This window comes from Ipomoea triloba, chromosome 3 (assembly GCF_003576645.1).
Source record: "Ipomoea triloba cultivar NCNSP0323 chromosome 3, ASM357664v1".
Classification (NCBI taxonomy): domain Eukaryota; kingdom Viridiplantae; phylum Streptophyta; class Magnoliopsida; order Solanales; family Convolvulaceae; genus Ipomoea; species Ipomoea triloba.
Genome location: NC_044918.1, coordinates 20685804 through 20708575, shown reverse-complemented (window position 1 = coordinate 20708575; position 22772 = coordinate 20685804). Strand labels below are relative to the sequence as shown.

Sequence of the window (22772 nt, the reverse complement as noted above, 5' to 3'; positions counted from 1 at the left end):
TATATATATATATATATATATATATATATATATATATATATATATATATATATATATATATATATATATATATAGAGGGATGAGTTCTAGTGCGGTAACTTGCTCCGGTGCGAATGTGCGATTAGATTTGAGCCGTTGATCAAATCCAGATCAATGACTCAAATCATTGAAAATTTAAAAAAAAAAAAAAAACGTGCGCGTATAACAAGTAATATTCAAACATAGCTATACGCAATTTTGTACTCAATCATTCACTCAATTCTATACTCAATTCGGTAGTCAATTTTATACTCAATCTTGAACTCTTTCTGGTGTTACTTTCTTTCACTTTTCCTTCAACAAATGACGCACCTTAAGCATACAAATCACGCACCTTAAGAAGCCAAACCACGCACCTTAAGAAGTAAAAACAACGCACCTAAAACTTTAGACCGACGCACTTAAATTTTCACAACTGACGCACCTTAAGCACACAAACCACACACCCTAATAAGAAGGCAAACCACGCACTTTAAGAAGTAAAACAACGATCCTTAAGTTTCAAAAAAAATATGCACCTTAAGTTCTCAACTGCACGGACCTTAAGCACAGAACCCACGCACCTAAAGAAGGAACACGACGCACCTTAAGCACAAGATCTACGCACCTTAAACATAAACCCTACGCACCTTAAGTTTGACCCATCCATATGAAAAATGACCAAATTACCACCGCATTTTTTTTAAGTTGTTAATCCTGGACGTTGATTTTGGTAAGATCAATGACTCTCCTCTCAATGCACAACCGCACCTGAGAAACCCTACCACATGCAAACTGAATTATATATATATATATATATATATATATATATATATATATATATATATGACTTTCATATAAATTTAATGCTTGGATAGTAACATTTTATTTTTATTTTTATTATTTTTCTCCCCTATTTTTGATTCCAGTGTTCAAAAGTAGAATAAAAGAATAATGTGTTTTGTAATAATTACTAAAAAATTTGATTTCAATAATAGGATAACAAAAGTAGACAAACAAATATGATAATAGGTATCAAAATTCATTGTACTGTGACAAACTCCAAGCATACACCACCTAATTGTTTTTGACATTAGGAGTTAGGACCAATTCAAATTATTATATAATTGGGGTTTAGTGTAAAATTTTCTTTAACTTTAACCTGCCAAAAGTCTATGACTCTAGCTAAGCTAAACTAGGACAAAATATTAAGTTGTTGAGAATCTGTGTTGGTGGCCTGGTGACAAGTTCAACATATTAATATGACAAATTTAAAGATTATTATTTACTGAACTCAGATAAATCCTAGAAATTATTTGTTTGACTATATATGCATGACACCATTAATATACTAAATCTTCATCTGCAAGCTAAGGAGAGTAGATAGATGGAGTAGGTAAATAGCAAAATTAAATAATGATGATGAAATGGTAAAGAGCTTGAATTTGTTTTAGTATTATATCACAACAATAATCCCTCCCTTGCAAGCTAAGCTAAAACATTCATTTTGCATTAGACACTCGCAAATAGAGAGGATGAAAGAGTAGTGAGGATATATGGCTTGTGTTACTCTCATCTCTCTTATCCGAACATTAGAGTTGGAGTTCTTACAACGCCAATCCCGTGTGGTTCTTGATGACAACCAAATCATCCACTTTCTTCATCAAAGCCTCTCTCTTTTGCAAGCCCTTCTTGAGGAATCAGAGAAAAAGCTTTGGGTTAGTGATGATGAGGCTTTTAAAGATCTGATTGCAAGAGTTAAGGACATAACTTTCAAAGCTGAAGGTGATATTGAATCTCAAGTAATGGAGATTGTTTCTATGGGGGATCAACCATCTTCTCTTGAAGGACTCCATCAAATCTTGCAAAGTCTTGCACGAGACATTGACGGGATTATCGAGTGCATTAAGAAAAGAAGAAACATTAAAGAGTCATATTCTCCTCATCAATCGGTTTCGTCATCAAACCATGATGAGAACATCATAGTTGGTGGTTCCACCCGAGGCCGGATTTCAAAGCTCGACGAAGAAGATATGGTAGGGCATGCCATGGAATTGGCTAGGATGAAGGAAATGCTCCTTCAAGGCTCACCTCCAGAACGACAAGTTGTGTCCATTGTCGGTATGGGAGGTATAGGCAAGACAACTTTCGCCAAAATAATCTATGATGATCTGTCAATTAGATCCCATTTTGACCTCCATGGTTGGACAACAGTGTCTCAAGATCATAATTTGAGAAAAATTCTTCATCATCTTTGTCATTCTATTGTACAAATGACTAATGATGAAATTAACAAGGTAGACACCCTTGACCTAGCAAACAAACTGCGCCAATGTCTAATGGGTCAAAGGTATCTACTTGTAATGGATGACGTATGGGACACTAAAGTTTGGGATGATGTCCAAAGATGTCTTCCAGATGATTTCAATGGTAGTCGAATATTGTTGACAACTCGACTCAAAGAGGTGGCAAACTATGCTGGTTTAAGTAAGTATGTTTGTACCTTGTCATTTTTAAATTTGGATGAAAGTTGGAAGTTATTCTACTCTAAAGTTTCCAACGAGGAAACCTTGCCGGTAGAACTCGAAGAAATTGGGAGGCGCATTATTCATAAATGCCAAGGGTTGCCACTTGCTATTGTTATAGTTGCAGGGCTTCTATCAAAAACAGAAAATTGGGAAAGTGTTGCATCAGCAATAAATTTATCTGCCACTTCAACTCTTCATGAACAATGCTCAAAGATACTCACTTTGAGTTACAGCAATTTACCTTATCGTTTGAAATCTTGCTTTTTATACTTTAGTGTTTTTCCTGAAGATTATGAAATGCCCACAAAAGATCTTATCAAGTTATGGATTGCAGAGGGATTTATTAAAGTGGATAGCGAAAGAAACTTGGAAGAAGTTGCCAGTGACTATCTACAAGATCTAATTGGCAGAAACTTAGTGCTTATTAGTGAGTTAAGTTTGTTGGGCAATATTAAGGCATGCAGAATTCATGATTTGGTATATGACTTGTGCTTGAGAAAAGCTAAAGATGAGAAGCTTTTGTCTGTTATTCATGAAGAGATTGAGAGTGTTCAGTTAGATGAAACCCAACCAAAGTGTTATGAAGATGGCAATCGCTGGTTAAGATTTCAATCACGGTCGTCTTACTTGCCCAACTATAATTGTGAAAACTATACTTTCCACAAATCTCGAGCCCTTTTATTTTTTGGTCCTTATATAACCCCATGGAATTTGTATAATTCTTTCAAAAGGATAAGGGTTCTGGACCTAACTTTAATTTTGTTCATCATGGTACCAAACATTGGCATTGAGGATCTAATTTTTCTACGGTACCTACGTTTGCGTTCAATTAGGTATGTAGGGGCTATAAAACATCATTGTAACCTACAAACATTAATTGTACAAGATCACAATGCTAATGGCTCTCAAGATGATGTGGGCAGAGAGTGGTTGCATGGTGTTTGGAAGTCTCAAAGCTTAAGGTACATCAAGTTTCCCTTTCAATTCCCAAAGCCGCATATTGATGAGGATGTTGTTCAAGAAAATTTGCAAACTCTTTATTGGTTGCCTGATTTTCAGTGTACGAAGCAATTTGTTTTGGGGATTCCAAATGTTCAAGTGTTAGCAATTAGATGTAGTGTTGAAGAAGAATCTGAATTTGAAATCCAAACTTGGTGGGAAAATCTTTGCTATTTAGCTAAGCTTAAGAAACTAAAAGTTTGTAGTTATTGGTTTCCAACAAGCCCACCTCCAAGTATTATTAGTACTTTCCCACTACAACTTAAGAAGTTAACACTCATTAGAGTACTACTGCAGTGGGAAGCTATTGCCGCCTTTAGCATATTGCCAAATCTTGAAGTGCTCAAACTTATCCGTGCAGAGTGCATGGGAGAAGAGTGGGAAACTATTGATGGCGGCTTTCTTAAGTTGAAGTTTTTATTCATCAGTGATGCAGAATTGAAGTATTGGAATAGCACGAGTGATCATTTTCCTGTCCTTGAGCGCCTAGCCTTGCACTATTGCTATTATTTACATGAGATTCCTGCGGGTTTTGTAGATGTTTTGACATTACAATTGATTGATTTAAAAGCTTGTACTCCTTCTCTTGTGGAGTCAGCCCGGCAAATTCGTGATGAGCAAGAGAACTTATATGGATACGATGAGCTTATTGTTCGTGACTATGATACATATTTAGGTTTGACCTCATATCTTTTAATTTCTAGTTTTTTTTCATTCATTTTATTTTATTTACAACTTATATGGATACGATGAGCTTATTGTTCGTGACTATGATACATATTTAGGTTTGACCTCATATCTTTTAATTTCTAGTTTTTTTCATTTATTTTATTTTATTTACAATATTTGTTTTTGACAAACATTAGGGACGCCCCCTGAATGATGAGATTTCTTTCCCACGCCTCGGCCTGACAGAACATATGAGAGGATGTAAATTTAACTCAGCTAAATACAAAGACTAGACATTTTCTTACTGTGCACAAAGAGCTTTTTCACTTTGAAAGGTTGCTCCCACACTGCATTTGATGAGACTCGATCCCTAATTTTTCTTCCTAAATTTCACCCCTGTAACCAACTGAGTTGTCCATGCGAGCTGGAAGATTTAGTAAGACGCACAGGTGATCGAAGATGTTAATTATTTCACTTTTCCGATCCATACATGATGTTATATATTTCTCTCTCTTTTTTTTCTCTGAACGTAATGGGCATGTAATTACAACAATTATATATGCTATGAACTCAAGACTCAGATAAAAAATATACAAATGTTCACAAAATTATTTGTCATGTAACAACAGAATAATTAAGTACAGAATATCATAAGTTTTTCCTTGTTTGTTTGAATATTCAGTACTAATCATTAGTATGTGGGCAAATTTTACTATATATGATACGGTTCAGGTAACAGCATGGACCATGATATGCAATATATTTTAGTTTTATTTTTCACACACTAATTTTATTATAGTTATGTTGAAATATCATTTTAATTAATTTCCATGTATTTGCTATCTAATTTCATTTTATAAACACAATACGTTCATTACTTCATTATAGTATCATTTTACACATACAATAGATTCATTATAACAACACTAAAATATCATTTTAATTCTACTATAAGTTCATTTGACAATACATATCTGTATGAGCTCTACTACTTAGTTTCAATTTATACAAAAAATAAGTTCATTACATCAACACTAAAATATCATTTTAATTCTATCACTTATTTATTTGGCAATATTTATTTTTTGTGTATCAACATGGTCCATATAACTGTGTGAACCATGGTCTTTAACATATTACGATTGTTAGTATGTGTTTGCCTATGTAGAAATTGAAAATTTTGGAAATGACAAACGGGCTGACAAAATTATTACTGAGGTTTGGTTGGAGGTTGATTGTCATTTATTGTTGTCGGCTTAATTAATTTGCTAGTTCATGATAAAAGAAATTGTGCGAGCAGCCCATTTGAGAGGTGATAGGCAAATTCCAAAACGATGTTGTTTTGAGTTTTTGATATTAAAATTTTTTTTGTTCCGTACTTATGTTAGAATAATAAACATTTTAGGTAAGATAATATATTTTATGAATTAAAATAATGTACTTTATGTGTTAGAATAATATACTTTATATGTGTTTGAATTATGAAATTTTAGGGTAAGATAATGTATTTCATGAGTTAGAATAATGTATTTTATGAGTTAGAATAATATACTTTATGTGTTAAAATAATATATTTTATAAGTTATAATAATGTATTTTATGTGTTTTTGGACCGTACATGGTCCACACAATGCAATAATGAGATATTATAAGGATTAATGTCCGCTGTATTACAAATTAATAAAGTGTGTTTTTACCATGTCATATTATATATTTGAATTTAAATACTTATAATTAAATTCAAACATAGGATAAGAATCATGAATGTTCACAGTCTTAAATATTTAATCATTAATTTTTGGATAAATCTCAAAAAGTTTGAGATGTAGTTGGAATCTTGTATTATCTTCCCCAAATTGAGACATTGATTCCATTCTAGCATATTGAAGCTGTGCAAAAGTTCTCTTGGAGTTCGTCATTGAAGAGTAGACATTAAATTTTGCATTTAGACTTTCAATTGCACCAAATTGAGAATGAGCAATCGAGGGACCATTTTGAAAAAAATCTCTTTATGAATTCAAAGCTTAATATTCATAAATTAGACACTACAACATTCACTTTGTTACATGTTCATAACATGTCTCACATAGTTACATATGTTCAGAAGCTAGACGTTATATGTTAACAAATTTAAAACTTAATGTTCAGAAACTCAAAACTTTCGTTGTAACAAAGTTGTTTTGGACTAGGATCCACCGTCCATAGTATAACTACAGTAATTTCATTACACGGACAAGATTTTATTTTATTTCTGAAAACGGGACAAGATTTTATTATTTGGTCTAATCTAAATTTTAACTGGACCAGTTTGGGCAAGTTCAAATAGTGCCTAAGCAAATTGTGGATTGGCCTACCCATTTGACACGAACTCAAGAGAGGGGGAGAGAGTGAGCATGGAGCTTGAGTGAGGGATTCGAAAAACGTGTTCCGAGTACAAAATTTAGAACAATTTTTTTTTTGCAACAAAAAAAAAAAAAAAGTCATTTTTTCTTTTGAGCAGAAGGTATATTTTCATTGACTTCAATTCATTTTCTATGAATAACTAAATATTAAAATTTAGAAAATAATTTCTAAAAGTCATTTTAATTTCAAACCAAATACTACAAGAAAAATGCACATAGACAATGATTAAAAATTGTTGTCTTTGAGGTAAAATTTTTGTTGTTAAAATCAGTGTTGTTGTAATCATTTTCTGATGGTACGTTTAATATATTTGTTTGGTTGTTTCTCAAAAAAAAAAAAAATCAGTGTTGTTGTAAGTCCCGCGTAAAGAAAAAAATCAGTGTTGTTGTAAGTCCCGCGTAAAGATAACAGTTGTCTATTGAGTATTGTTGAAATCAGTGTTGTCGAAAGTCATGCACATGAGATTGTATTATTTAATAAGAAATGACGTTGAACAAACCTTTGAGATGGTGGAATTTTATTTTTAACAGTACCTCACTGTTTTCATTAGTGTTTCTGAAAGAAATGATTTCAAATAAGAGAATTGGGTCTGTAAAAAAATTCAATATGTATGCGTTAAACTAGGACAACATGTAATTTATTATATAAAGGATTTGGGAGCCTCTGCAAGTTGCATGTGCCAAGTTGAACATGCTTTTACCCCCCTTGAAGTTATAAAAACATTAAAAATTAAAATAAATCACCAATCTCATCGAATCAATGCAACTATTTTAATAATCTAACACCACTCAAAAAGAGTTGAGCTTGAGAAAGAAATTAAACTCGGAAAATATTTTCTTAAAAGTAAAATTTCAAAAGACCTTTTCAGCAAATTAAAATGAGTTTTTTAATTTTTATTTTTGTTAGAATGAGTATTTTCATTTTAGTTTTTTTTTATACTCAAATTAAAAAAAATAAAATAAAAATAACTCTCCAAATTTATTTATTTATTTTCAATTTTAAACGGACTCTAAAATTAGATTGTATTGATTAATAAAAAATAATGTTAAACAATCCTTTGAGATGGGGGAAGTGTATTTTTAACAGCACCTCCAATGTTTTCATTTGGGAGTCTCTGCAAGTTGCATGCATGTGCCAAGTTGAGCATACTTTTACTAATTTTTTTTTTATTATTATTTTTTAAATTATAGTTTTGAAGAAATCTAATTGTGTCGGTTAGTCTTTTCGCTAGAACTTATTTATTTATTTTTTAAAATATTCATGATTCTTTACCATGTAGTATTTGTTTTATACTTTCTCAAGCATTTTCAGCCCGAATAATAATCTAAGCTCCACCATCGAAGTTCAAACTTATAATCATCCATTTAGAATCGCAATGTGATGCAATCACATACACTACATGGTAGTTGGCAACTTGATCTAGAATTTCTTCTTTATATTATTAATTATTATAATTATAAATTGGTCGTTGGGTTGGTTTACGTAACATCATAGCTACATTACAAATCTCTTCTAATATATGAAGTAGTTGGTTATTCTTCAGCATATTCCAAGTTGATCACATGCATTATTAGTACCTCCCAAAGTATTGTGACAAATTTTAAGATTATATAATTCTTTTAAATTCTAGAAATTATGTCTCCAATTGTACAGGATATTATTAATAATAACTAAGGGCGGCTTAGAGAGTAGAGTAGGTAATAAATTAAAATATAATACGAAAATATTAAAATATATTGATTGATTGAAGCAGGAGCGGTGTGAGTTGAGATTGAAAATTATAAGTTAGGTTCAAATTAAATTCAGAAGTATTATGTCAAAACAATTCTAGCTTAAAAGTGTTGATTCTTGATGACACGAAGCTAGAAATTAATGATTAGAGTGATTTGAGGATGGCCTGTGTTGGGCTCATCTCCCTTATCCGAACAGTGGAGTTGGAGTTCTTAGAGCCACGGCCACGCTTGGTTGTTGATTACAATGATGAAATCCAGTGTCTTCGTCAAAGGCTTTCTGTTTTGGTGGCCCTTCTTGAGGAATCTGAGAAAAAGCTCAATGTTAGCGAGGCCGAGAGAGATGTTATTGCAAGAGTTAAAGAAATCAGTTTGAGAGCTGAAGATGAGATTGAATCTGAAGTAATGGAGATCCTTTCCAATGGAGCTTCTCATGAAACACTCCATCAAATCTTGCAACGTCTTGCACAAGACACTGAAGGGCTTATTCAGCAAAGAAACACTACCCAAATGCTGTCGTCATATAATCCCCAATCAAACCAAGAGCACATCATACCTGGAGGAGCTTCAAAGCTGGATGGTGCAATGGTAGGGCACGCCCAAGAATTGGAGAGGACGAAGAAGATGCTCCTTCAAAGCTCCATTCACGAACGACAAGTTATATCTATTGTCGGCATGGGAGGGATTGGCAAGACAACTATGGCCAAAAAAATCTATGATGATCCATCAATAAGATCTCGCTTTGATCTTCTTGGTTGGGCAACCGTGTCTCAACACTATGATCTGCGCAGAATTCTCCACGACCTTTGCCGTTCTGTTATACAAATGACTGATGAAGAAATTAGTAAGTTGAAAAGCAGTGACCTAGCAGACAAATTACGTCGGAGACTGATGGGTCAAAGGTATCTTCTTGTCCTGGATGACATATGGGGCAGCAGAGGATGGGATGATCTACAAAGAGGTAGCAGATTACACTGGATCTTCAGGTAAATATGTTTGCAACTTGCCTTTCTTAGATTCAAATGAAAGTTGGAAACTGTTTTCCCAAAAGCTGGGAAGCATAAAATTGCCACCAGAAGTTGAAGAAATTGGTAAGCGCATTGTTAATAAATGCCGAGGATTACCACTTGCTATTACTGTAGCCGCAGGGCTTCTCTCCAAAACCAAAAAGTCAGTAGAAAATTGGCAGAAAATTGCGTCAGCAATGAATCTTCCAATGACTTCAGATCTTCATGACCAATGCTCAACCATACTCACCCTCAGTTACAACAACTTGCCTTACCATTTAAAAGCTTGTTTCTTATATTTTGGAGTCTTTCCTAGAGTTAGAAGAGAAATCTCCATAAAGAATCTTCTTAATTTATGGATTGCCGAGGGATTTGTTAGGGAAGATAGTGGTAGAAGTTTGGAAGAGGGTGCCATGGATTACTTACAAGATCTAATTGACAGAAATCTAGTGCTTATTAGCAAGCTAAGTTTCTTTGACAATATTAAGACATGTAGAATGCACGATTTGTTGTTTGACTTGTGTTTGAGAGAAGTAGAAAAAGAGAAGTTGTTGTCTACTTTTCGTCAAAGGAGTGAGAATGTTGTTAAATTGGGCAACACCGAGCCGTTGTTTGAATATGCAAACCGTTGGTTAACCTTTCAAACAATGTATAATCCTCGGCCCAAATTCAGTGACAACTATAATTTTCACAAATCTCGTACCCTTTTTTTCTTTTTCGGTGCTTCTGGAGTTTTTGGGGCGGCTGAATCTTGGAGACAAAATATGAGTTTCAAGATGATAAGGGTACTGGACCTAAGGGAAATTCAATTCGAGGAAGCTCCAAACTTTGACATCTCGGATCTGATTCTCTTAAGGTACCTAGCTTTGAGTACAATAAAGTATGTAAGGGTTCTGAAACATCACCACAGCTTACAAACTTTAATTGTTAAGATTGAGAGTGATGAGGAGATTGACAGTAAATGGTTGCAAGGTCTATGGAAGTCTCAAAACTTGAGGTTTATCGAGTATCCCTATTCATTCCCAATAGATACTGATGAGATTCCAGCTCAAGATATTTTGCACACTCTTTATTGGGTGCCTTATCTCCGGTGCACCAAAGAATTTGTTTTGAAGATTCCAAATGTTAAAGTGCTAGGGATTAGGTGTTTGGAAATATGTTCAATTCAAACTGAAACTTGGTGGGATAATCTTCACTATTTAACTAAGCTTGAGAAGCTAATAGTTGAAGATTTTGAGTCCATACCATTCCCACTTCAAAGTATTAATTCCTTTCCCCAAAGCCTTAAGAAGTTGAAAATTGTGGGAACACAACTCAGTTTGAAATTTATTACCGTCATTAGTATGTTGCCAAATCTTGAATCTCTCAAATTTTTCCAAGCGTATGACATGGGAGAGGAGGAGTGGGAAACTGGAAACGGTGGGTTTCTCAAATTGAAATTTTTATTCATCAGTGCTGCAAAATTGAAGAACTGGGAAACGATGAGTGATCATTTTCCTGTCCTTCAACGCTTAGCATTGCATCACTGCCACGACTTGGAAAAGATCCCCGAAGACTTTGCAAACATTACTACGCTGCAATTGATTGAGTTGAAAGATTGTTGTCTTTCTCTTGTGGAGTCAGCTAAGGACATTCAAGAAGAGCAAAGCACATATGGAAATGATCAACTTGTTGTTCGTGACTACGAAACTCGGAGTTGGTAGGGTTTGTTTGCATATCTTTAATTTTAGTCTGTATCTTTGTTCTTATATTAATTATATTTTTTTTGCACTAATTTTGATCAATATTTATTTCGTACAGAATGTTAGGAGCACAGTTCAATGAAGAAATAAAATAAAAGCAGATCTAGGAATCAAGGGAATTGAAATTTGAAGATGAAGGCTGTGATTTTTAATGATTTCACCTTTTGTGTGTGTGTGAGGGGGGTGTATTTCTTTGTTTGTTTGCTTTTTATTTTATTTATTTTTTTTATTTTATATTTCATGCCAAGTGTTGTGTGTATGTATACTGGTCAGTTATCAATAAAATGTGTTCCTGTATTTTTCAATTTCTCTTGCCTGCACTATCTCTTTCTATTCCCTGTATTGCTTTTGACGCGGAGTTAAGGAAATCTTAGTACTTCTCTGTATTGGTTTTGACGCACAGTACAACTATTGTAAGATAATAATGCTAATTCTTGCTGTTTTCTTAGTACTACTATTGTAAGATAATCCTGAGTTACTTTTATGTGTTAATTAGAAGCTAAACATGTGCTGGTTGTAACATAATGCCCCAAAGGAACAATTTTTTTTATTTTTTTATTTTGTTGCCCGAAGGTATCCCTCCAGCACACTAAGTGGTAGGGGATTGGCTCCATTCATATGTGTGGGGATCAAACTCCTAACCTCATGCTTAAGGGACGAGGTGCTGAACCATCACGCCAATCAGGTTGGTTAGGGGACCCAAAAGAACAAATGAGGTAGAAGAAATATGCATTTTGGAGTGAAGATTTGGGCTCACATTGAGGGTGTGTTTGGTTGCCTGGAAAATGATTTTCCGGGCTTTTGGTGTTTGGCAGTGCATGGAAAATGCAGTCAACGGAAAACAATTTCCGTTGACCAAGGAAAATGAGGCTATTTTTCCGGAAAATGACGTCCGGATTTTTTTTTCTGGAAGTCATTTTCCGGACTTGGTTTCACAACTTTTTTTGGCCAAAATGGTCACATTTGTTACTTTTTAAAAGAAATATTATTATTTTATATATTATTATTATTATTTTATATTTTTAAAAAATAATTAAAATGTAAAATTATACAATTTATTTCATTTTCCAGAAAATGAACCAAACACACAAAGACAGTTTTCCAGAATGCAACCAAACACCGGAAATGAAACTGTTTTCCGGAAAATGACTCATTTTCCAGAAGTCATTTTCCTACTTTTCAAACACACCCTGAGTGTCAACTAATAAGCTAAGCTAACTAATCGAAATTAAGGTGTTTGGTAAAATTAGTGTAAAAAGACATAAAAAAAATATTTTTATAAATTTATATATTCAAATTTGAATAGTGATACATATTGCAATTTATATATAGACTAATGTTCCACTGAAACCACCTCTTCCCTTGAATCCACGCTAAAAGTGGTCTCATTACTATATATATATATATATATATGATTGTGATCATATGAGAACCAACATTCCCATGAGTCCATTAGAACCAATCCCATCCATAAAAAAAATGATATATGGATGAGATTAATTGGAGGGATTAGAAATGCGCATGTGCATATTAGGCATTATGATGTGTTGTGTGCAACATAAGGACATGCGTACACATCATAATATCTAATATGCACATGCACATTTTTAATCATCCAATTAATTTAATACATAGATATATTTTTTTTAATGAATGAGATTGATTCTCGTGGACTCATGGCAGGGGGTTCTCATGGAATCGCATTCCTATACACACACACACACATATAAAGGAGACAAATAAGGTGAGAACCACTACGGGGCGGGGACGGGGAGTATACTCCCCGTCCCCGTCCCCGAAACCCCGACCACGTCCTCGCCTCTGTCCCCGTCCCTGGCGGGAAATGAAAAATAGTCCCCATCCCCGTCCCCGTGGGGAATTAGGCGGGGACGGAGAATCCCCGTCCCAGGTCAATTCTTAGTCAACATTTTAAAATAGTGCAATATTAATTTTAAAAATTAATATATATATATATATATATATATATATAATATATAATATATATAAAACTAATTAAAATAACTATTCGGGGACGGGGCGGGGCAGGGAGGGGTATCCCCGTCCCCGTCCCCTATCCCCGAAATTTTTTCCCGTCCCCGTCCCCGTATGAGACGGGGACGGGGATCCCCGGCGGGGACGGGGCACATTGCCATCCCTAGAACCACATGCCCATGAGGGAACTTAGAACCAATCGCAGTAGCCCACGTGTCCAAATCTAACTGTTCAGAAACACTATTATTTTTTTTTTAAAATGCGTTGACATTTTCGTAAATAATTGAACTTTGAAGTGCAAGTAAATTTTGCTAAAAGTGAAAGTAGCAGTTTTATATAGTGCACTTAAGTGCAAGTTAAATGTATTAAAAGTGCAAGTAAAAATGTATTAAAAGTGCAACAAATAATGTACACTGAGGATCAATATTAAGTGCATCTAAAGTTATCATTAGTTGCACCTAGGGGCCGATCCAAACATTTTATGGGCCCAGGGCAAAAAAAAAGGTTGGTAATCATTTTTAACCCCTTGTTTTTTTCCTTTTATATCAATTCATTAAAAAGTTCCAAACCAGATATATTATCCACTTTCAAAAATTTTAAAAAGTATTCCTTTATTTTTATATTTTTATTAGACATATTTAACACACTGTTCTGCTAAACTCATTTGCTTTTGTCTTACACCAAACGTTATCATTAAGTGGACCAATGTGAAACACGTTATCATTAGGTGCACCAATGTTAAAAAGGTAAATTACTTGCACTATTAAGTGAAAATGGTTGCACTTTTAAGTGGTTTTATTTACACTTTTTACTTACACTTTATGCATGTATGTATGTATGTTCTACTATAATTAAATAACAAATAAAGCGGAGCTTAATTACCTTAGATGATTACAACGCAAGGGTGGTGAGTGCTGATTGTCTCCCACCTTGATGAACATGGATGGTAAAGAAGTGTATTTTTAACAGCACCTCCAATGTTTTCATTTGGGAGTCTGTGCAAGTTGCATGTGCCAATTCAAGTTGAGCATACTTTTACTATTTTTTATATATATATAAATTAGTATTCCAAGTTGGCTATTCTTCAGCATATTCAAAGTTGATCACATGCATTATTAATTTATTAGTACCTCCCAAAGTAATGTGACAAATTTTAAGATTATTTAATTCTATAAATTATCTCCCCAATTATTGTACAGGATATTATTAATAACTAAGGCTGGCTTAGAGAGTAGAGTAGGTATTTTCAAAAAAAAAAAACAGAGAGAGTAGAGTAGGTAATAAATTAAAATATATTGATTGATTGAAGCAGGAGCGGTGTGAGTTGAGATTGAAAATTATAAGTGTTGGATTATTCTTGATGACACGAAGCTAGATACTGATTAGAGTGATTTGAGGATGGCCTGTGTTGGTCTCATCTCCCTTATCCGAACAGTGGAGTTGGAGTTCTTAGAGCCGCGGCCACGCTTGGTTGTTGATTACAATGATGAAATCCAGTGTCTTCATCAAAGGCTTTCTGTTTTGCTAACCCTTCTTGAGGAATCTGAGAAAAAGCTCAATGTTAGCGAGGCCGAGAGAGATGTTATTGCAAGAGTTAAAGAAATAAGTTTCAGAGCTGAGGATGAGATTGAATCTGAAGTAATGGAGATCCTTTCCAATGGAGCTTCTCATGAAACACTCCATCAAATCTTGCAACGTCTTGCACAAGACACTGAAGGGCTTATTCAGCAAAGAAGAAACACTACCCAAATACTGTCGACGTCGTCATATAATCCCCAATCAAACCAAGAGCACATCATACCTGAAGGAGCTTCAAAGCTGGATGGTGCAATGGTAGGGCACGCCCAAGAATTGGAGAGGACCAAGGAGATGCTCCTTCAACGCTCCACTCAGGAACGACAAGTTATATCCATTGTCGGCATGGGAGGGATTGGCAAGACAACTATGGCTAAAAAAATTTATGACAACTCATTAATAAGATCTCGTTTTGATCTTCTTGGTTGGGCAACCGTGTCTCAACACTATGATCTGCGGCGAATTCTCCACGACCTGTGCCGTTCTGTGATACAAATGACTGATGAAGAAATTAGTAAGGTGGAAAGTAGTGCTGAGCTTGCAGACAAAGTACGCCGGCGCCTCATGGGTCAAAGGTATTTTCTTGTTGTGGATGACATATGGGACAGCGGAGGATGGGATGATCTACAAAGATGCTTCCCAGATGAATCCAATGGTAGTCGAATATTGTTGACTACTAGACTCAAAGAGGTAGCAGATTACAGTGGATGTTCAGGTAAGTATGTTTGCAACTTGCCTTTCCTAAATTCAAATGAAAGTTGGAAACTATTTTCCCAGAAGCTGGGAAGCATAATACTGCCTCCTGAAGTCCAAGAAATTGGTAGGCGAATAGTTAATAAATGTCGAGGATTACCACTTGCTATTGCTGTAGCCGCAGGGCTTCTCTCCAAAACCAAAAAGTCTATAGAAAATTGGCAGAGTATTGCGTTAGCAATGAATCTTCCAATGACTTCAGATCTTCATGACCAATGCTCAACCATACTCACCCTCAGTTACAACAACTTGCCTTACCATTTAAAAGCTTGTTTCTTATATTTTGGGGTCTTTCCTAAAATTAGAAGTTTGGAAGAAGGTGCCATGGATTACTTACAAGATCTAATTGACAGAAATCTAGTGCTTATTAGCAAGCTAAGTTTCATTGGCAATATTAAGACATGTAAAATGCACGATTTGTTGTTTGACTTGTGCTTAAGAGAAGTAGAAAAAGATAAGTTTGTGTCTGCTTTTCGTCAAAGGAGTGAGAATGTTGTTGAATTGGGTGACACTGAGCCGTTGTTTGAATATGCAAACCGTTGGTTAACATTTCAATCAGAGACTATTCAACCCAAATTCAGAGACAACTATAATTTCCACAAATCTCGTACCCTTTTATTCTTTTATGGTGCTTCTGGAAGTTCTGGATTGCCTGTATCTTGGAGGCAAAATATGAGTTTCAAGATGATAAGGGTACTAGACATAAGGGATATTAGTTTCAAGGAGTCTCCAACCTTTGACATCTCGGATATGATTCTCTTAAGGTACCTAGCTTTGGGTAAAATTAAGCATGTAAGGGTGTTGAAACATCACCACAGCTTACAAACTTTAATTGTTAAGTTTCCAAATCCATGCCGTATTGAGGAACTTGACAGAGATGAGGAGATTGGCAGTAAATGGTTGCAAGGTCTATGGAAGTCTCAAAATTTGAGGTTTATCGAATATCCTTATCCATTCCCAATAGATACTGATGAGGTTCCAGTTCAACATAGTTTGCATACTCTTTCTTGGGTTCCTTATCTCCGGTGCACCAAAGAATTTGTTTTGAAGATTCCAAATGTTAAAGTGTTGGGGATTAGATGCGGTGAAACATATGGATATCAAACCGAAACTTGGTGGGATAACCTTCACTACTTAACTAAGCTTGAGAAACTAATAGTTGATGATTATGAGTCCGAACCATTCGAACTTCAAAGTATTAATTCCTTTCCCCAAAGCCTTAAGGAGTTGAAAATTATGGGAACACAACTCAGTTGGGAATTTATTACAGTCGTCAGTATGTTGCCAAATCTTGAATCGCTTAAACTTCGCCAAGCGTTTAACATGGGAGAGGAGTGGGAAACTCGAGACGGTGGGTTCCCCAAATTGAAATTTTTGTTAATTACTGAACCAAAATTGAAGAACTGGAAAACGATGAGTGATCATTTTCCTGTCCTTCAACGCTTAGCATTGCATCACTGCCATGACTTGGAAAAGATCCCAGAAGGTTTTGCAGGCATTACTACGTTGCAATTGATTGAGTTGAGAGATTGTTGTCCTTCTCTTGTGGAGTCAGCTAAGGACATTCAAGAAGAGCAAATGTTATATGGAAATGATCAACTTGTTGTTCGTTACTATGAAACTGCAAGTTAGTAGGATTTGTTCGCATATCTTTAATTTTAGTCTGTATCTTTGTTCTTATATTATTTTTTTTTTCACTAATTTTGACAATGTTTGTTTCTTACAGAATATTAGGAGCACAGTTCAGTGAAGAAATAAAATAAAAGCATACAGAGGAATCAAGGTAATTGAAGATGAAGGTTGTGACTTTGATTTTTTTTTTTAAACACATCAATTGTATTGAATAATTCATGCCAAGTGTTGTAAAATATTATTAATACTATGGTCATTATTTATGTCTAATTTATTTTCTAGCAGAGATACAATTTCTTCAAGTTGTTTGTACGTATACTGGTCAGTTATCAATAAAATGTGTTCTTGCATCTTTCAGTTCCTCTTGCCTTCACTTTCTATTTCTATTCTTTGTATTGCTTTTGACGCAGAGTACAAAAACGGTAACACTAGAAGAAAAATGCACAAAAACAGCACTACCAAGACAATAACTTTTTTTAAAAAAACATTGTCTTTTAAAACCACTGTATTTGCGCGCCCTTGTTTTTTTAAAGACAACAATTTTATTTAAATGTTGTCGTTTGTGTCTTGTTTTTAATTGCACTTGAATACACAACACTTCAAAGACATGCAACAATTTTTTAAAATCATTGTCTTTGGTCATTTTTTGAAGACAACGATTTTATTTAATCATTATCGTTGGTGTGTTGTTTTTAAGCGCACTTGAACACACAACACTTCAAAGACAACGATTTTGTAAAACCGTTGTCTTTAAACAATTTTTTTGGAAGACAACGATTTTATTTATCAGTTGTCATTGATATGTTGTCTTTAAGCGCACTTTAAATACACAACACTTCTACGACAATGGTTTTATTTTTAGAAAAAGGTATTAATTCATTGAATCATCAACAAGAATGTCAACAAGAAACAATGGAGGGGTATCAAACCACTCATCACAACCTAACACAGAAAAGGCCTCCCTAGCAACAACATGGGCGGCACGATTCGCAGATCGTTTAACAAAACTAAATTCGACATCATGAATCATAGATGCCAATTCTTTAATGTCAGACACAAGTAAACCAAAAGTAGAATAAAAAGAGGGTCCCTTAATCGCATTGAGCAAGAGTTGGGAATCCGTCTCAACATCAAACCCTTCCCAAACCCGTATCCTTAAGCCAGCTTAACGCCTCCCTCATGCACATAGCCTCAGCTTCTACGACAATGGTTTTAGAGCATCCTTATCAATGGAGTTTTTTCGCGGTAATTGAGGAGTTTTTGTAAGTGTGATTAGGAAAGAGAATATGAGAGGAGAAAAGATAAAAAAAAATATAAAAAAGGAAAAATTAAAAAAGAAAACAAAAAGGTGCTGTGAAACTGACGCAAATCAGTCCTTGCGTCAGTCTCAGAGACTGTAAAATAACGCTCCACCGGGCGCGTGAACTGCACGCGCCCGGTGGGCACTTGCTGTGCGCAATACGCGCACAGCATACCATCCCTTCATTAATGAATTGCACTGTTCCAATCCCTTCATTAATTTGAATTGCACTGTTCCAATATTTGATACTTGCAGAAGAACCCAACACCTTCTCTCTATATTATCTTTCCTCCACATCATCAAACACTATTCCAAAAACATTTTATTATCCATTGATATGGATGCTCTTAAAACTTTTGTCTTTATACATTTTTCTAATAAAGACAACGATTTTATTTATTCGTTGTCGTTAGCGTGTTGTCTTTAAGGATAACGGTTATTTTTAAATAACACTTTGATAATTATGAATATAGAGTTCAAAAATTGTGAATATTGAGTAATATAATTTTGTATATTGAGATCTAAAATTGTGAATATAGAGAAATTGTGAACATATAGTTATAAAATTGTGAATATGGACGGGTCAGGGTGGTTTTAGGCATGAAAAAAGGATTTGCACACAAATATGAACATCAAGATTATCACACCAGAGTCAGGGTGGTTTTAGTATATTGAGACCAATAAGTTGATCTCGAAGGAGATCAGAGCAACTAACCATGTTACCTTAGCAGAGACATCTGCTTTGTATTTTGCTTCTATTGAGGGTCTAACCACGGTCTTTTCCTTCCTATGTTGGCTTAGCTTTGTGATCAAAGCCCAAGTTTGTTTTCACAGCTTTTTAATGTGTATGGTGAACAAAGTTACTAGTGAAATTTCTCTCGATGGATAGGAAAAGAGTGGCTTATAAGAATTACACCATTTTCTAACATTATATATATTCTGTGTCATTTACTTTACACATTTCAATTTCTTACATATCATACTTACCGCCTCAAATTTTCAAACGTATAACTGTTAAGTCTGCTTGTAATTAATATTTTCGTGGAGGATTAACTTTGACAAAAGTTTTTCTATACTAATTACAATAATAGAATTAACCCAAAAAGTATATTAACATTATTTTTTACACAAAAAATGTGTTAAGTAAATGGGGAAAATGGAAAGTGCATTATATATATATAGGTTGAAAATTTTGAAAGCTGCATTTAGATGCGTAGAAAATGATCAAATCTAAAATTGAAGACAAGTATAGTAGGAAACAAAATGCATTATCCCATGAAATATTCAATACAAATGATGTGATACAAGAGAGATAGAAAACATTGAAAAACATCACAGCCTGGCCTCCTCCACCTTCAAATTCCTTGATTGCTCGATCTGCTTTAATTTTTTCAATTTCTACATTGGAGAGCTTGTGCTCCTAATATTCAGTAATAAACAAATATTGTCAAAAAAAAGGGTGAAATTAAAATAAATGAGATTAAAATAAAAGCAAAGATCAAACCCTACCAGCTCGAGTGTCATAGTCACGAACAACAAGTTGATCATTTCCATATGTGCTTTGCGCTTCTTGAATGTCCTTAGCTGACTCCACAAGAGAAAGATAACAATCTTTCAACTCAATCAATTGCAACGTAGTAATGCTTTCAAAGTCTTCGGGGATCTTTTCCAAGTCGTGGCAGTGATGCAATGCTAAGCGTTGAAGGACGGGAAAATGATCACTCATAGTTTCCCAGTTCTTCAAATTTGCCCCATCGATGAACAAAAACTTCAATTTGGGGAACCCACCGTCTCCAGTTTCCCACTCATCTCCCATCTTATAAGCTTGGACAAGTTTGAGCGATTCAAGATTTGGCAACATACTGATGACGGTAACAACTTCCCAACTGAGCTGTGATCCTCTAATTTTCAACTTCTTAAGGCTTTGTGGAAAGGAGTTAATACTTCCAAGTTTGCTTGGTTCGGACTTCAAATCTTCAACTACTAGTTTCTCAAGCTTAGTTAAGTAGTGAAGATTATCCCACCAAGTTCCAATTTGAAATGTACTTATTTCAGTGCATCTAATCCCCAACACTTTAACATTTGGAATCTTCAAAAAAAATTCTTTTGTGCACTGGAAATAAGACACCCAATAAAGAGTGTGCAAAATATCATGAACTGGAATCTCATCAGTATCTATTGGGAATGGATAAGGATACTCAATAAACCTCAAATTTTGAGACTTCCATAGATCTTGCAACCATTGACTGCCAATCTCCTCATCACAGTCAATTTCCTCTCTAAGCCATGCATTTCGAAACTTAACAATTAAAGTTTGTAAGCAATGGTGTTTCAACACCCTTACACACCTAATTGAACTCAAAGCTAGGTACCTTAAGAGAATCAAATCCGTGATGTCAAAAGTTGGAGCCCCACCGAAGTAAATTGTCCTTAGGTCCAGTACCCTTATCATCTTGAAAGACACATCTTGTCTCCATGATACATAGTCATTCCTCACAAAATATCCAGAATCACCAAAAAAGAATAAAAGGGTACGAGATTTGTGGAAATTATTGTTGACACTGAATATGGGCTGAGTACTCATTGTTTCAAATGTTAACCAACGGTTTGCACTTTGCATATTCAAACAACGGCTCGGTAAATAAAAAAAGATAAATAAATAAATAGAAAACGGTTTGTTTTCTATTATCAAAAAATAATATGAAGAAATAAAAAAATAAAAAAACAACGGCAGCAAGGTGTCACGCATTACTTCTTTCTCACTTCTTTGATAAAAAGCAGACACTAACTTCTCTTTTTCTACTTCTCTCAAGCAAAAGTCAAATAACAAATCGTGCAATCTACATGTCTTGATATTGCCAGTGAAACTTAGCTTGCTAACAAGCACTAGATTTCTGTCAATTAGATCTTGTAAGTAACCCATGGCACCCTCTTCCAAACTTCTACCACTATCTTCCCTAATAAATCCCTCGGCAATCCATAAATTGAGAAGATCTTTTGTGGGGATTTCTGTTCTAACTTTAGAAAAGACTCCAAAGTATAAGAAACAGGCTTTTAAATGGTAAGGCAAGTTGTTTAAACTGAGAGTGAGTATGGTTGAGCATTGGTCATGAAGATCTGAAGTCATTAGAATATTCATTTCTGAGGCAATACTCTGCCAATTTTCTGCTGACTTTTTGGTTTGGGAGAGAAGCCCTGCGGCTACAGTAATAGCAAGTGGTAATCCTCCGCATTTATACACAATGCTTCTACCAACTTCTTCAACTTCTGGAGGCAATTTTATGCTTCCCATCTTGTGGGAAAACAGTTTCAAACTTTCATTTGAATTTAGGAAAGGCAAGTTTGAAACATACTTACCTGAACATCCAATGTAATCTGCTACCTTTTTGAGTCTAGTAGTCAACAATATTCGACTACCGTTGGAATCATCTGGGAAGCATCTTTGTAGATCATCCCATCCTCTGTTGCCCCATATGTCATCCACCACAAGAAGATACCTTCGACCCATCAGGCGCCGACGTAATTTGTCTGCAAGCTCAACACTACTTTTCACCTTACTAATTTCTTCATCGGTCATTTGTACCACAGAACAGCACAGGTCGGAGAGGATTCTCTGCAAATCATAGTGTTGAGACACGGTTACCCAACCAAGAACATCAAAGCGAGATCTTATTGATGGATCATCGTAGATGTTTTTGGCCATTGTTGTCTTGCCAATCCCTCCCATGCCGACAATGGATATAACTTGTCGTTCCTGAGTGGAGAGCTGAAGGAGCATCTCCTTCATCCTCTTCAATTCTTGGGCGTGCCCTACCATTATTGCATCATCCTGCTGCGGCTTTGAAGCTCTTCCAGGTATGATGTGCTCCTGGCTTGATTGGCCGGGATTATATGACGGCAGCATTTGGGTAGTGTTTCTTTGCTCAATAAGCCCTTCAGTGTCTTGTGCAAGACGTTGCAAGATTTGATGGAGTGTTTCATGAGAAGCTCCATTGGAAAGGATCTCAATTACTTCAGATTCAATCTCATCTTCAGCTCTCAAACTTATGTCTTTAGCTCTTGCAATAACATCTTTCTGGGCCTGGCTAACATTGAGCTCTTTCTCAGATTCCTCAAGAAGGGCTACCAAAACAGAAAGCCTTTGATGAAGACACTGGATTTCATCATTGTAATCAACAACCAAGAATGGTCGTTGCTCTAAGAACTGCAACTCTAGTGTTCGGATAAGAGAGACGAGACCAACACAGGCCATCGTATCCTTCAATTCAATTCACTTTAATGATTTCTTGCTCTCTCTAGCGTTGTTTCATCAAGAATCAACACTTTCATCTAGAATTGTTTTCATATAATACTTCTGAATTTGTACTTTTATATATATATATATATATATATATATATATATATATATATATATATATATATAT

General features: G+C 34.9%; 4 protein-coding genes across 4 annotated transcripts; 3 read left to right on the top strand and 1 right to left on the bottom strand.

Moving 5' to 3' along the window:
* Positions 1-1574: 1574 nt before the first annotated feature.
* On the top strand, positions 1575-4336 carry LOC116013058 (putative late blight resistance protein homolog R1B-8). Its single transcript, XM_031252719.1, has 4 exons — positions 1575-3145; positions 3380-3743; positions 3843-4196; positions 4331-4336. The coding sequence occupies exons 1-4, from the start codon at positions 1575-1577 to the stop codon at positions 4334-4336; spliced, it is 2295 nt and encodes a 764-aa protein (XP_031108579.1).
* Positions 4337-8464: 4128 nt separating this feature from the next.
* Positions 8465-11401, top strand: LOC116012233 (putative late blight resistance protein homolog R1A-10). The gene is made up of 2 exons (XM_031251733.1): positions 8465-11053; positions 11155-11401. Coding segments are annotated over exons 1-2 (1788 nt in total). The 5' UTR covers positions 8465-9266; the 3' UTR covers positions 11156-11401.
* Positions 11402-14486: 3085 nt separating this feature from the next.
* On the top strand, positions 14487-17400 carry LOC116013057 (putative late blight resistance protein homolog R1A-10). The gene is made up of 2 exons (XM_031252718.1): positions 14487-17043; positions 17143-17400. Exons 1-2 carry the CDS (start codon positions 14487-14489, stop codon positions 17148-17150), a joined length of 2565 nt encoding a protein of 854 aa, XP_031108578.1. The 3' UTR covers positions 17151-17400.
* A 2666-nt stretch (positions 17401-20066) lies between these two features.
* LOC116013056 (putative late blight resistance protein homolog R1A-4) lies at positions 20067-22600 on the bottom strand. The gene is made up of 4 exons (XM_031252717.1): positions 21101-22600; positions 20721-20920; positions 20137-20627; positions 20067-20086 (listed from the first exon to the last, which is right to left on the bottom strand). Exons 1-4 carry the CDS (start codon positions 22598-22600, stop codon positions 20067-20069), a joined length of 2211 nt encoding a protein of 736 aa, XP_031108577.1.
* Between the last annotated feature and the right edge of the window lie 172 nt (positions 22601-22772).

Excerpts from the sequence above, each read along its gene's own strand:
- LOC116013058 (XM_031252719.1), top strand. The coding sequence starts at position 1,575 with ATGGCTTGTGTTACTCTCATCTCTCTTATCCGAACATTAGAGTTGGAG. Across the intron at positions 3,146-3,379 it reads TATGAAGATGGCAATCGCTG|GTATGTAGGGGCTATAAAAC; the intron begins GTTAAGATTTCA and ends GCGTTCAATTAG. Across the intron at positions 3,744-3,842 it reads CTAAGCTTAAGAAACTAAAA|TGGGAAGCTATTGCCGCCTT; the intron begins GTTTGTAGTTAT and ends GTACTACTGCAG.
- LOC116012233 (XM_031251733.1), top strand. The coding sequence starts at position 9,267 with ATGACATATGGGGCAGCAGAGGATGGGATGATCTACAAAGAGGTAGCA.
- LOC116013057 (XM_031252718.1), top strand. The coding sequence starts at position 14,487 with ATGGCCTGTGTTGGTCTCATCTCCCTTATCCGAACAGTGGAGTTGGAG.
- LOC116013056 (XM_031252717.1), bottom strand. The coding sequence starts at position 22,600 with ATGGCCTGTGTTGGTCTCGTCTCTCTTATCCGAACACTAGAGTTGCAG. Across the intron at positions 20,628-20,720 it reads ACGGATTTGATTCTCTTAAG|AGAGGAAATTGACTGTGATG; the intron begins GTACCTAGCTTT and ends TGCATGGCTTAG. Across the intron at positions 20,087-20,136 it reads TGAGTGGGAAACTGGAGACG|AACTGGGAAACTATGAGTGA; the intron begins GTGGGTTCCCCA and ends GCAAATTTGAAG.